Genomic DNA, 13,431 nt, shown 5'->3' on the forward strand with positions numbered 1-13,431 from the left:
CCACACGTGACATTCAGGCTCTCATTACTTTATAGTAAATGTTTCATGTGCCTCAGCATAGATTAATTACAACCAGAACCTTTTAAAACTCTATTACAAACTGTTATATTCCAAAAACAGGTTGACAGATAAAAGGTCTGCTACAAGAGATGATAAGTCAACTAAAGCCTTAGAGAAACGAGGTCAGCAGGGCAACGTTACACTGGATGATGTTAAATGTGAGTAACTGCTTCCTTGTCCTTATGTGTCATCTGCTGTGACCTCCAAGGCAGCTTTTTGTCCCTTGTTCAATTGTCCAATCTTTCTCCTTTCAGTTGTTGCCTTGCTTTTGCTTCAAGATACTGAGATGCAGCGGATCTGTTCTTTTACAACATTTATGAGGTATGTAATTCTTGTGAGACATTTTAGATCTTTTATCCTTTATTTTTCAGTAATTCCATCTGATAAGGGATGACAAATCTGATTTTTAGAAAAAGAGCATAAGGCTGGCTCTATGCAAGCCAACCTCAGGACTCAGCCTCAAAGACTGAGACCAAAGAGTCTGGGAGAGAAAGCCAGAAGTCACGGGAGCCCTAGATAAAGTCCCAGGGCAAGGGTTATGAAGAGTATGTTGTCAGAGTCCCATATGGACAGCATATATTTATATAACAGCTAAAGGATAAACCCACTTACTGGAGGTCAGTTTTCTGCACTAGTTACATTTGGCAGCCCCAACAAGTACTAGGTGTGTGACTCTAGGCAAGTTTCTTGACCTTTCTAAGCCTCAGTTTCCTCAGCTACAAAATTGGGTATTAATAGTGCCTCCTTTATATGGCCGTGTGTGGCTGTGTTTCACATAGAATCTGCACTTGTGAGTGCTCGGTGAGAGCTGGGTACCCAAACTATTGGCACCCCTCCCAAATCCCCACGAAAGCTGCTTATGGCACATACTTGCAAGTCTCTCTGCCTGAAGGCTTAATTCCACCACAGAAGCACACCCAGCCTGACTACAGGCAAGCTAGGAGCACAGCTAAGAGGAAATTGGTAGATAAATAGACCAGCTTCCATCTGCTGGGATAACTCCGAGATGCTTTCTACACTGTCCCCCAGAGTCCCTGTAGTACTGAAGTACATCTGTCCACAGTGATGACTTGTGAACACCCCCTTTGTTGGCTTTCTTCCCTTTCCTGTCTCATTTCCCCAACTCTCCTATTAATGTTTCCTGAGATCACTTCCTCTATAAACTACTTACTCTCAAATCTGTCTCAGGGTCTGTTTCTGGGGGAACCCACCCTGAGAGAGGTAGTTATTAATATGTTGAGAAAAAAAAAATCTGTAATGGTCACCTTATCCTGCGAGGTGTATTTAAAGAAGGCATGCTAGAGTAAGAATTTCCATTCAGGGCTACAGAGAAGGCAACAGAAGCCTTGTAAGATATTTAGAAAGAAAGTAATGACTTCTAATTAAAAACAAATGGGATAGCATTGTAACTCAGAGCAGTATTTTTGGAGAGCAAGACATATGAAAATTTAATATGCACATTCACTGTGTCCTAGCAATTTCACTTCTGTCTATAATATTATTAAAAGACCTAAATATCCATCAACAGAGGACTAGTTAAACTATGAGGTATAGAATACTCTATTCCGCTGTTTAAAAGAATGAGGAAAATCTATATATAGTATCACAGAAAGAGATCCGTGCTACACAGATAAGCGACAAAAGCAAGATGGGAAGAAATGTGTATACAGCCTTTACCCATTTAATACCAGAAAAAAATTTTAAGGCACATATATATATGTTGGTGAGGGAAGATGTTATAAGTTATTGTCTATGCTTTAGAAAGTTTAAGAAGGATTCATACCAAACTCTTAATAGCGGCTACCACTAGGGAATAGAACGGTGACAAGGGGATGGGAGGAGAGAACTTCTTACTTGAGACATTTCTGTACGTTTTTTGAACAATGGGAATATATTTCTTGTATAATAATAACTTTTTAAAAATGAAAATTAATAATCAAAACTATAAGAATTTAGTGTCTGACCTCCCCAAAAGTATTATTTACAAAAATCAGATTTTTATGTCTTCATCAGTATAGTAGATGGAATTTTAAATGGTAAATTAGTTGTGTGATAGGCCTGATAACATGTATTTCTATTTATTCTTATTTGTGTGCTCATATTTTTTATGAGAAAATGTATTTGAAATAAATTAGTGTTGATTTCTTTTCTTTTTTTTTCAAATCTCTCCTTAGGAATAAGAATCTTGACAATTTCCTCATGGCATTATTGTACTATTTATCTCATTACTTGGAAAAAAACTCTTTGGAAAAGAAACCCAAAAGCTATATGGTGTAAGTAAGATATTGTAGTGTGCTTTAGAGTTTTATCACTGCCAGTATTAAAACTAACTTTTTTCTAGAGTAAAGAGATGATGGAAATTTTTTAATTTTTGAGGTGCACTAAGAGATTTTACATGGGAGGAGTTTGCCAGCTTTAAACTTACTGAATAATTCATTTGGGTATTGCAGTAACAAAATATTCTAACTAATATAGACCAACAGTGTCCAGTAACCAATAATGAAAGCCATATATGTGATTTTAAATTTTCTAGTATCATATCTTAAAAATGTAAAAAGGTGAAACTAATTTTAATAGCATATTTTATTTAACCCAGTAACATGTAATCAATATTAGGAAGTTATTAATGAGATATTTTACTTTTTTTGCAGCAAATCTTTGAAATCTGCTGCCTATTTTATATTGCAACATATCTCAATTCAGACTAGCCACATTAAGTGCTCAGTAGCCACAGTGGCTACTGGTTGCCATATGAACAGTGCAGATACAGATGTTTGTATGTTTTTTCTGCTCACAAAGTTCTTGTTAAGAGGTTTGTAAGCATCTAATTAAAAAACCCTAAGAATTTAAGAAATTAACAGATTTGGCCAAAATGACATTCCACATCACAGGAAAACACCAGAGATTTCTTAGGCTACTTACAAAGAATTTAACTGCTTCAGGCAGAGGCAGCTCAGAGATATACACCCAGGGCAAGAATCTGGGAACTCAGAGTCCAGAACAGAACAATGCCTCTCAGGCGTGGTGACCTTTTACAAGCCATGGAACTTTCCAAGTGCCCAGCCTTCCCTTCTCAGTATATGTGGAACTAACCCAATGATTTAGCTGTTAGGGATGCTGGGTAGTGTCATTAACTTGTTGCAGAATGTTTTCAAAATGCAAAACCCTTGTATACAGTCAAGTAGTTTAAAAAACATTTTATGGATAGATAAATATATCTGGAAAGCAGTTTTATAAAGAACCAAATAAATAATTCAAACACTGCTGCTCCTTTAAAGCCATCATAATATGAAACGTCAGTGTTATTTCAGGGTGGCCAGAGCATGACATGTTTCTACGGTAGCAAGCAAAAGGGCTAAAGTCAGCTATGGGCTTAGTAGGTTTGAGGATTCTTACTATTCCCAAATAAAAATTTATTAGACTTTGGTGGCACTTTAGCTTATGATATTTTGTATGGTATTTTCTCTTCTAATTCTGAGGCTTATTGCTAATCTAGCCAAGAGATTTGTTTTATTTCTTAATTTATAGGAATAGATAACAGAGGAAAAAGGTTTCTTAGTTATTGTAAAAATGCACTAAAACTTACTGAACACAGTGGTATAAGGTAGACTGTTTTTTAGAAGGAATCAATTACAGAATGACAAAAACTAAACCAGTCCAAGCCTTAAAATTATTGATTGGTACTTTGAAATAGCCATATTATCCTTAAACTACCCCTCATGTCCTGTTGTCAGTCTAGTGGTTGATATCAGAAGGGGCAGTAATTTGTCCCTGTTTAGAATGTGTTTCATTTCCTATCTAGTGACACTTCACTTTTCAATAACAGTACATTGGAATGTGTTGTCAGCGATGTTGTTTACTACTATATTGTAGTGCAAATACTTTAAACATTAGGCTTCAGACAAGCTGTAATCTAAGAATAGGTTGTCTTTTAGAAACTTCATTTACAATTCAATTGGAATTGGGGCTGTGTTTTCACAGGGAAGCAATGTTATTATAATTGATGCCAACATTCACAGAGTAAGTAACCCACAAATACCTCCTTAGCAAACACAACTAAACTCAGAACTAAGAGTAGGCCTACTTTCAAACATTGAGCCCCCAAGCTTACTAGTTAACACTGCGAACCCAGGGGAAGCTGAGGTGGTAGAGTCTCCATGGGCCGCTAGCTACCTCAGCAACCAGTGTAGATCATTTGTTAGTTGAGCTGTTCTATATAAAGTAGGGCTACCTGTATATAAAATTGAGGATACATAGCAGAAAGTATAAAGGATTTACAAAAAAGTGAAAATTTACCATAAACTTGAGATGTTGATTCCAGTGATTAAATATCAAGGAACTTTGAGGATTTCCCTATGCCATAGCTGTACTAATTGGTTAGTGAAGTGTGTTGACTCACTTGTATTTCTTTCAAAATAGTTTATAATTCTGACCTTTTGCTAATAAATATAGGCATTTTCTAAAATTAATCCAAATTGTCCTTTTTCCTCCCCCAGGGGTCTCGTAGAGAAGAAAGAGATGGAATTGGTTTTAAGTAAGTTAGAAGCAGCACAGACATACTTGGCGCAGCAGTACTGTGTCCTTGTGCTGGGCTTGGGCATGCCTGATAAACATCACATGTGTTGTGGAAAGTAAGCATTCATTTAAGATTCCATCAGATCATCACTTGTTTGTATAGCCACAGCCTTAAGTTGCTTCTGTTTGACTTTTGGTACCCTTGAGAAAGTGGTTTATTGTCTAGAATATTTGGGCTCAGGTGAGAATCTGTCCCAAACACTTTTGATGTCTCCTTTGAGAGAGCTAAGTGAGTATTTAAGGAATCCCAGAACCTCAGCTGATACTTAAAAACTGCTTGGGGTTAAATGACTTGGTCTCTCAGTGGAATCTTGCCCTCAACCAGAAAGGATTGCTGCTGCCAGACAAGGGCCATTTGGCTGCCTAGGGCAGAGGACGAGTGATGGACTAGCAAGCACTATAGGGGAACTGGCTGTCTTCCTGCCCTTTCATTGCTTTTGCAGCAACAGCTGTTGAGTACGAGCTGCTGAGGTGGGGGTTATAAGATGACTGTTGTGGGAAGATAATTTTTACCTAGGATGATAATTTCTACACTACTGTAATTAAAATTTAAAAAGGAGTCTCATTACAGGAAAGTTTGGGATCCCAGGTTGGAAAGCTTCAGTACTAAAACCCAAAATCTCCTCTGAGTAGTTTCACAACAGGGGCAATATCCACACCATGGTCACAGCCAGAACTTCTTTTTAAACTTGATAGGAAAAGAAGCCAGTACATGATGCATCTTTCTACATTCCCCACATTTTGAAAGATCAGCTTTGTGAATGAGCATACTTACACAGTTGTTCATATATATTTTTTTGGTAGTATACATTTCCTATGTACTTCCTTGTATTATTCTGCTTATATAATTTCACTTACCACTTTGAATCACAGCTATAGTTATTTGTTGTGTAATATACCTATTTGATTAACCATTCTTTTTGTGTACATTTGTGTGGTTTCAGTTTTTCTGTTTTATAATGTTTCTGAACAATATTGCCAGATCGTTCTCCAAAAAAGTTTAAAACATTTTGTATTACCATCCACGATAAAGTATTAGATTTTTATTACCTTAATATGTTTGATACTTTAATGGTGTATATAAACTTAAAGATGTTTTATTTGACTTTGAATATCTTTTAGAACTGTGGAGTCTGTGTTCTTCTGTGTAAAATAATTTATTACCTGTTCATTTAGTTTTAACCAATTACCAAGTTGAAACTGGGAATTTGTATAATTTTTTAATATCCCATAGCAAGGATTGGCCATTTTTTTTTTTTTTTTTTTTTTTTTTGGTGTGGTGTGTTTCTCTCTTTTTGATATTAATGTTTTAACACATTAGAAAAATGTTTTAAATTTTTATTTATTTGAACATGTCCATCTTGTTTCTGATGCTATTCAATAGTTGCATAAAAGTTCTTGCCATTCCTGGGTTAAACTATTTACCTTTCTTTCTTAGTTTTTATTTTTATTTTTTTATTTTTTATTTTTATTTTTATTATTTTTTTAAATTTTATTTTGTCGATATACATTGTGGCTGATTATTGCTCCCCATCACCAAAACCTCCCTCCCTTTTCCCTCCCCCCTCTTTCTTAGTTTTTAAAAACAGGATTTTAAAAAAATGCTAATCTTTGATCCATTTGACATGTGCTACAACATGTTAGATGAGCTATGAATCTAAGGCATTTTTTCTTTACTAGTATTTAGCTTTTCAGTAATATTTGTGATTTTTTTCTCTACTGTAACATTTCTTGTTTATTAGATGTTGATTTTTTTCTAATATTTTAACCCAATCTGGGGAATTCCTATTGAACTTTATTGACCAGTTTTTCTGCTTTAAACACAGAACTGTACAGTTTATATTTTGCTTTGATTTATTCTGCACACATCGAGTGCCTGCTCTGTGGTAGTCATAGTGCCAAAGTGCTAGGGTCCAAGAAAAGTAGTCTTCAAGAGTGTATAGGCTAGTGAAGGAGTCATCAAGTCAGGAAACCAAAGATTTCCCACCAGCACAACAGATTTTTTTAGTGATGTCTTGGCATTGTTGGGCATTTCTCTTATCTTGTGCCCCTGTTTCCATAGTGGTGGATGTACTTGATCAATTCCCAGGTCCACCATCTCTGTAATTCACCACGTGTGTGATTTATCATGATTTGAGAATACGCTCTTAATGCATCCCTAGCAACATTCATTCTTTATTCTACTACATCAGTTCTGCTCTTTCAAGTTTTTGCTACTGTGTTCAGTTCTTTTATAGAGTGGACAAGTTTGGCTATATCTTCCAGTGTGGCACCATGAAAACGTGCCACTCAGATCTCCTACTGTAGGGAGTTTAATTGAGCAGTGGCCTGATCTGCTGCACTCTGGATCCACCACCAGGTTTGCATTGAGGCCATGTGTCTTAGTTTGGGCTGCTATAACAAAGTACCATAGACTGGTTGGCTTGTAAAGAACAGAAATATATTTCTAACAGTTCTGGAGTCTGGAAGTCTAAGATCAGGGTACCAGCATGGTCAGGTTCTGGTGAGGGCCCTCTTCCAGGTTGCAGACTGCCTACTTCTCATTGTATCTTCACATGGCAGAAAGAGGGCTAGAGAGAGCTCCCTGGGTCCCTTTTCTAAGAGCACTAATCCCATACATAGGTCTCTGCCTTCATGACCTAATTACTCGTGAAGGCCTCACCTCCTAATACCATCACATTGTGGGTTAGGATTTCAACATATGAATTGTGAGTGAATACAAACATTCAGTCCATTGCACCATGCTCCCCATGGACTGTCTCCAGCCAACGTCTAAGTGCAGCCGGCCCATTCCAACCAGATATGAAACTCCTCTGACAAGTGGCTTTGGCTCGAGGACTCCCCTTTAGCCTAGACGAAACTTTCCTAGAGCTGTGCTACAGTCTGAGACTCTTCCTACCCAGTCCTTCCTGTCTTTCTTCTCTCATAGTGGTCACACCTGCAAGGAGGTGTGATGGCTCTCCTTGCTTTCTCCAGCTCTCTCCTCATTTTCTGTAATAGTCATTTTCTCCAATAAAGCTGCGAAATGTGTTGTTCTGTCTTGGCGTCTGCTTCTCAGAGGACCTGAGCTAACACATCTAACATCAGAGCATCTTTAAGTTTTGTGGTCATGAATGGTTAATGCTGTTATTGTTGGAGTGAGTGAGTTATTGCAGGAGTGAGTTTCTGACAAAAGGGTGAGTTTGGCCCTGTTCCTCTTGCTTCTCCCTCTCTGCACTTTCTTGCTTGTTGCCACCTACCAAGGGATGATGAACAAGAGACCCTCAAGATGCTGGTACCTTGATACTGGACTTCCCAGCCTCCGGAACTGTGAGAAATAAATTTTTTATAAATTACCCGGTCTGTGGAATTCTGCTATATGGCAACACAAAACAAACAAAGACAGAAAACTGATACTGGGAGTGGGGCTGTTGCTATAACAAATACCTGAAAATATGGAAGTGGTTTTGGAACTGGGTAATAGGTAAAAACTGGAAAAATTTGGAGGAATAAGCTAATAAAGCCTAGATTACTGTGAAAGGAGTGTTAAGGGCAATTCTGGTGAGGGCTCAGAAGACGAGAGATGCAGGGAGAGCCTAAATCTTCTAAGGGATTACTTAAGTGGTCATGACCATAATGTTAGTAGAAATACGGACAGTAAAGGCCATTCTGATGAGGTCTTAGATGAAAATGAGGAACAACGTATTAGAAATTGGAGTAAAGGTCTTCCTTGTTACAAAGTCACAAGGAACTTTGCTGCACCGTGTCCATGCCCAAGGGCTTTATGGAAGGTGGAATTTAAGAGCAATTAACTAAGATATCTGGTGGAAGAAATTTCTAAGCAAAATATTGAAGGAGCTATGTGGCTGCTTTTAACTGCATGCTGTTAAGATACGAGCAGGGAGATTATTTAAAGATGGAATTTATAACTAAAAGGGAAGCAGAGCAGAAAGATTTGAATAATTCGCAGCCTGACATATAATGAGTGAGAAGATAAGCCTAGGAGCAAAAAAGCAAGGTTGTAGCCAAGTGACCCACTTGTTAAAGAGATTACCATGGATAGAAGGGAGCCAGGTGCTATTCATCAAGACTATGGGAGAAAAACCCCAAAGGCATTTCACAGATCTCCGAGGCTGCCCCTTCCATTACAGGCCCAGAGCAGAACCCTGAGGGCAAGGTCTCAGAGAGGTGCCCCTGTGGTACCTCAGTATTTGCTGCCCTGTGCCTCCTCAAGTGTCTGTTCCTCACATCCCGGGGTACCACTCCTCAGCTGCTCTAGCTGTGGCTCAAGCAGACCCAGGTGTAGCTCAGGCCACCACTCTGGAGGGTGCAAACCATAAACCTTGGCAGTGTCCATATGGTGCTCACTCTGCAGGTGTGCAGAATGCAGAAACTGTTGGACCATGGCAACCTCCACCTAGATTTCAAAGGATGGATTGGACAGTCTGGGAGTCCAGAAAGAAAACTGCCATGGGGTTTTCTTTCTGGACTGCAGAGAGCCCCCACTAGGATGTAATGCCTAGCAGAACTGTGGGGTTGGGCTGCCTCAGAGACCCCAGAACTATAGGGTAACCAGCTTGCAACTCCAGTGTGCAACTCTCAGCAGGCTCCAACCCGTGAGAGCTGCTGGGTGGACTGAGCCCAGTAAAGCCCTACGGGTGGGGCTGCCTGATTCCTTGGGGGCCCATCCCACCCCAATATGCACAGGATACAGGATGTGGAGTCAAAGGAGATTATCCTCCAGCTTTACAGCTTAATGTGGTTTTTCCCTGTTGGGTTTTGGACACACTTGCCTATTTCTGCCTTCTGGAGAAGGAATCCTAGCCTGTCCCACCACTGTATTTTGGAATTAGGTAACTTGTTTAATTTCATAGGTTCACAGCTGAAGGGAAATTTGCTTCAGGATGAATCATGGCTTGAGTTTCACTCACATCTGATTTAGATGAGTCTCTGGACTTTCTACTTTTGAGTTGATGCTAGAACATGTTAAAACCTTTGGAGTACTGGGATGGAATGAATGTGTTTTGCATGTGAGAAGGATATACATTTGGGGGTCCATGGGCAGAATGCTGTGGTTTGAATGTGTTGCCCGAAGTTCATGTGTCAGAAACTTAATCCCCAATGTAACAGTGTTGAGAAGTGGGACATTTAAGAGGCAATTAAGTCATAAGGGCTCTGTCCTCATGAATGGATTAATGCCATTATCGCAGGAGAGAGTTTCTGATAAAAGGATGAGTTCAGCCCTGTTCCTCTGGCTCCTTCCTCTTTGCGCTTTCTTGCCTGCCACTATCTGCCAAGGGATGTTGCAGCAAGAAGGCATTACCAGAGGACTTCCCCGTCTCCAGAACTGTGAGAAATAAATTTCTTTTTTTTTTTTTTGTTTTGTTTTCTATATGCAGCTGTAATATAATGTAAACTCCACAGGATCTTCCCCAAATAGGAAAATACATTCTGGTTTAAATTTATAATAAAGCTAGCATTGACTTACAAAGATGAATGGCTCTCATATACAAAAGAAACTTGACTGATGTTTACTGAAATCTCACAATTCTAACAGTCTGTGTAACATTGCTAATGATGAGTTGTGAAGCTGAAACAAATAAATAAATAAACATACAATTTTGGTGTCTGACTGGTGTAGGGTTATATCACCGCTCTCTAATCAACTGAGCTAACTGACCAGGCTAGAAACTTTCATAACCTATTCATAGCAATAAACAAATTTTGATCAACCATGCCAGAGGAAAGACTAAATTAGCTTTCTGTTCCTGCTACCAAAATTAATACTGAAAATTTTCACTATGCAAAGAAGAGATCCATGAGTATGCGCAAAAAATGTAGGAAAAAATTATTATAGGAGGGTATCAAATGGTTAATTAGTAAAAATTATGATTTTTTTCCAATTTTGTGAATTTGCTGCATTTATGGCTTTTATTTTATTTTATTTATTATTTTTTTTAAAAAATTTTTATTTTGTCGATATACATTGTGGCTGATTATTGCTCCCCATCACCAAAACCTCCCTCCCTCCTCCCTCCCCCTCTCGCCCCCAACAATGTCCTTTCTGTTTGCTTGTCGTATCAACTTCAAGTAATTGTGGTTGTTTTATCTTCTCCCCCCCCCCGGTTTTTTTTTTGTGTGTGCGTGTGTGTGTGAATTTATATATTAATTTTTAGCTCCTACCAATGAGTGAGAACATGTGGTATTTCTCTTTCTGTGCCTGACTTGTTTCACTTAATATAATTCTCTCAAGGTCCATCCATGTTGTTGCAAATGGCAGTATTTCATTCGTTTTTATAGCTGAGTAGTATTCCATTGTGTAGATGTACCACATTTTCCGTATCCACTCATCCGATGACGGACATTTGGGCTGGTTCCAACTCTTGGCTATTGTAAAGAGTGCTGCAATGAACATTGGGGAACAGGTATGCCTTCGACTTGATGATTTCCATTCCTCTGGGTATATTCCCAGCAGTGGGATAGCTGGGTCATATGGTAGACCTATCTGCAATTGTTTGAGGAACCTCCATACCATTTTCCATAGAGGCTGCACCATTTTGCAGTCCCACCAACAATGTATGAGAGTTCCTTTTTCTCCGCAACCTCGCCAGCATTTATCGTTCAGAGTCTTTAGGATTTTAGCCATACTAACTGGGGTTAGATGGTATCTCAGTGTGGTTTTGATTTGCATTTCCCGGATGCTGAGTGATGTTGAGCATATGTCTGTTGGCCATTTGTATATCTTCCTTAGAGAAATGCCTACTTAGCTCTTTTGCCCATTTTTTAATTGGGTTGCTTGTTTTTTTCTTGTAAAGTTGTTTGAGTTCCTTATATATTCTTGATATTAATCCTTTGTCAGATGTATATTTTGCAAATATTTTCTTCCACTCTGTTGGTTGTCTTTTAACTCTGTTAATTGTTTCTTTTGCTGTGCAGAAGCTTTTTAGTTTGATATAATCCCATTTGTTTATTTTTCCTTTGGTTGCCTGTGCTTTTGGGGTCGTATTCATGAAGTCTGTGCCCAGTCCTATTTCCTGAAGTGTTTCTCCTATGTTTTCTTTAAGAAGTTTTATTGTTTCAGGGTGTATATTTAAAACCTTAATCCATTTTGAGTTGATTTTAGTATATGGTGAGAAGTATGGGTCTAGTTTCATTCTCCTGCATATGGATATCCAGTTATCCCAGCACCATTTGCTGAAGAGGCAGTCCCTTCCCCAGTGAATAGGCTTGGTGCCTTTGTCAAAGATCAGATGGCAGTAAGTGTGTGGGTTGATTTCTGGATTCTCTGTTGTATTCCATTGATCAGTGTGTCTTGTTTTTATGCCAGTACCATACTGTTTTGGTTATTATAGCTTTGTAGTATAGCTTAAAGTCGGGTCGTGTAAGGCCTCCAGCTTTATTTTTTTTGCTCAGCATTGCTTTGGCTATGCGTGGTCTTTTATTGTTCCATATAAATGTCTGGATAGTTCTTTCCATTTCTGAGAAAAATGTCTTTGGAATTTTGATGGGGATTGCATTGAATTTGTATATCACTTTGGGTAGTATGGACATTTTCACTATGTTGATTCTTCCAATCCAAGAGCATGGGATATCTTTCCATCTTCTTGTATCCTCTCTAATTTCTCTCAGCAGTGGTTTGTAGTTCTCATTATAGAGATTTTTCACATCCTTGGTTAACTCAATTCCTAAGTATTTTATTTTTTTGGTGGCTATTGTAAATGGGCAGGCTTTCTTGATTTCTTGTTCTGCATGTTCACTATTGGAGAGAAGATATGCTACTGATTTTTGTGTGTTGATTTTGTATCCTACTACTGTACTGAAATCATTTATCAATTCCAACAGTTTTTTTGTAGAGGTTTTAGGCTGTTTGATATATAGGATCATGTCATCTGCAAAAAGGGACAGCTTGACTTCATCTTTTCCAATCTGGATGCCCTTTATTTCCTTCTCTTCTCTGATTGCTCTGGCTAGTACTTCCAACACTATGTTGAGTAGGAGTGGTGAGAGTGGGCATCCTTGTCTAGTTCCTGTTCTTAAAGGAAAAGCTTTCAGCTTTTCCCCATTCAGGATGATATTGGCAGTGGGTTTGTCATATATGGCTTTAATTATGTTGAGATACTTTCCCCCTATACCTAACTTATAGAGGGTCTTTGTCATGAATGAGTGCTGAATTTTATCAAATGCTTTTTCAGCATCTGTAGAGATGATCATATGGTCCTTGTGTTTGACTTTATTAATATGGTGTATCACATTTATTGATCTGCGTATGTTGAACCAACCTTGCATCCCTGGGATGAATCTCACTTGATCGTGGTGAATAATTTTACGTATGTGTTGCTGTATTCTGTTTGCTAGTATTTTAGTGAGGATTTTTGCATCTATATTCATCAAGGATATCGGCCTGTAGTTTTCTTTTTTGGTTATATCTTTACCTAGTTTTAGTATCAGGATGATGTTTGCTTCATAGAATGAGTTTGGGAGATTTGTGTCTGTTTCAATCTTTTGGAATAGTTTGTGAAGAATTGGTGTCAATTCCTCTTTGAATGTTTGGTAAAATTCTGCTGTGAATTCATCTGGTCCTGGGCTTTGCTTTGTTGGGAGCCTTCTAATAACAGCTTCAATCTCCTTTATTGTTATTGGTCTGTTCAAATTTTCTACATCTTCATGGTTCAGTTTTGGGAGCTTGTGTGTGTCCAGAAATTTATCCATTTCCTCCAGATTTTCAAATTTGTTGGCGTATAGTTGTTTATAGTAGTCTCGAATGATTCCTTGTATTTCAGATGAATCAGTTGTAATATCGCCTTTTTCGTTTCTAAT

General features: G+C 38.3%; 1 protein-coding gene across 1 annotated transcript in view; it reads left to right on the forward strand.

Annotated features, from left to right (window-relative positions):
• Positions 1–13,431, forward strand: part of PPP1R36 (protein phosphatase 1 regulatory subunit 36) — a 30,547-nt gene that overhangs the window by 7,855 nt on the left and 9,261 nt on the right. Inside the window, exons 4-7 of the mRNA XM_063088420.1 lie at positions 121–218; positions 315–381; positions 2,235–2,333; positions 4,557–4,691. Of these exons, the coding sequence (XP_062944490.1) occupies positions 121–218; positions 315–381; positions 2,235–2,333; positions 4,557–4,691 (399 nt within the window). The remainder of the gene's footprint in view (positions 1–120; positions 219–314; positions 382–2,234; positions 2,334–4,556; positions 4,692–13,431) is intronic.

Source organism: Cynocephalus volans, chromosome 3 (assembly GCF_027409185.1).
Source record: "Cynocephalus volans isolate mCynVol1 chromosome 3, mCynVol1.pri, whole genome shotgun sequence".
NCBI classification, from domain to species: Eukaryota; Metazoa; Chordata; class Mammalia; order Dermoptera; family Cynocephalidae; genus Cynocephalus; species Cynocephalus volans.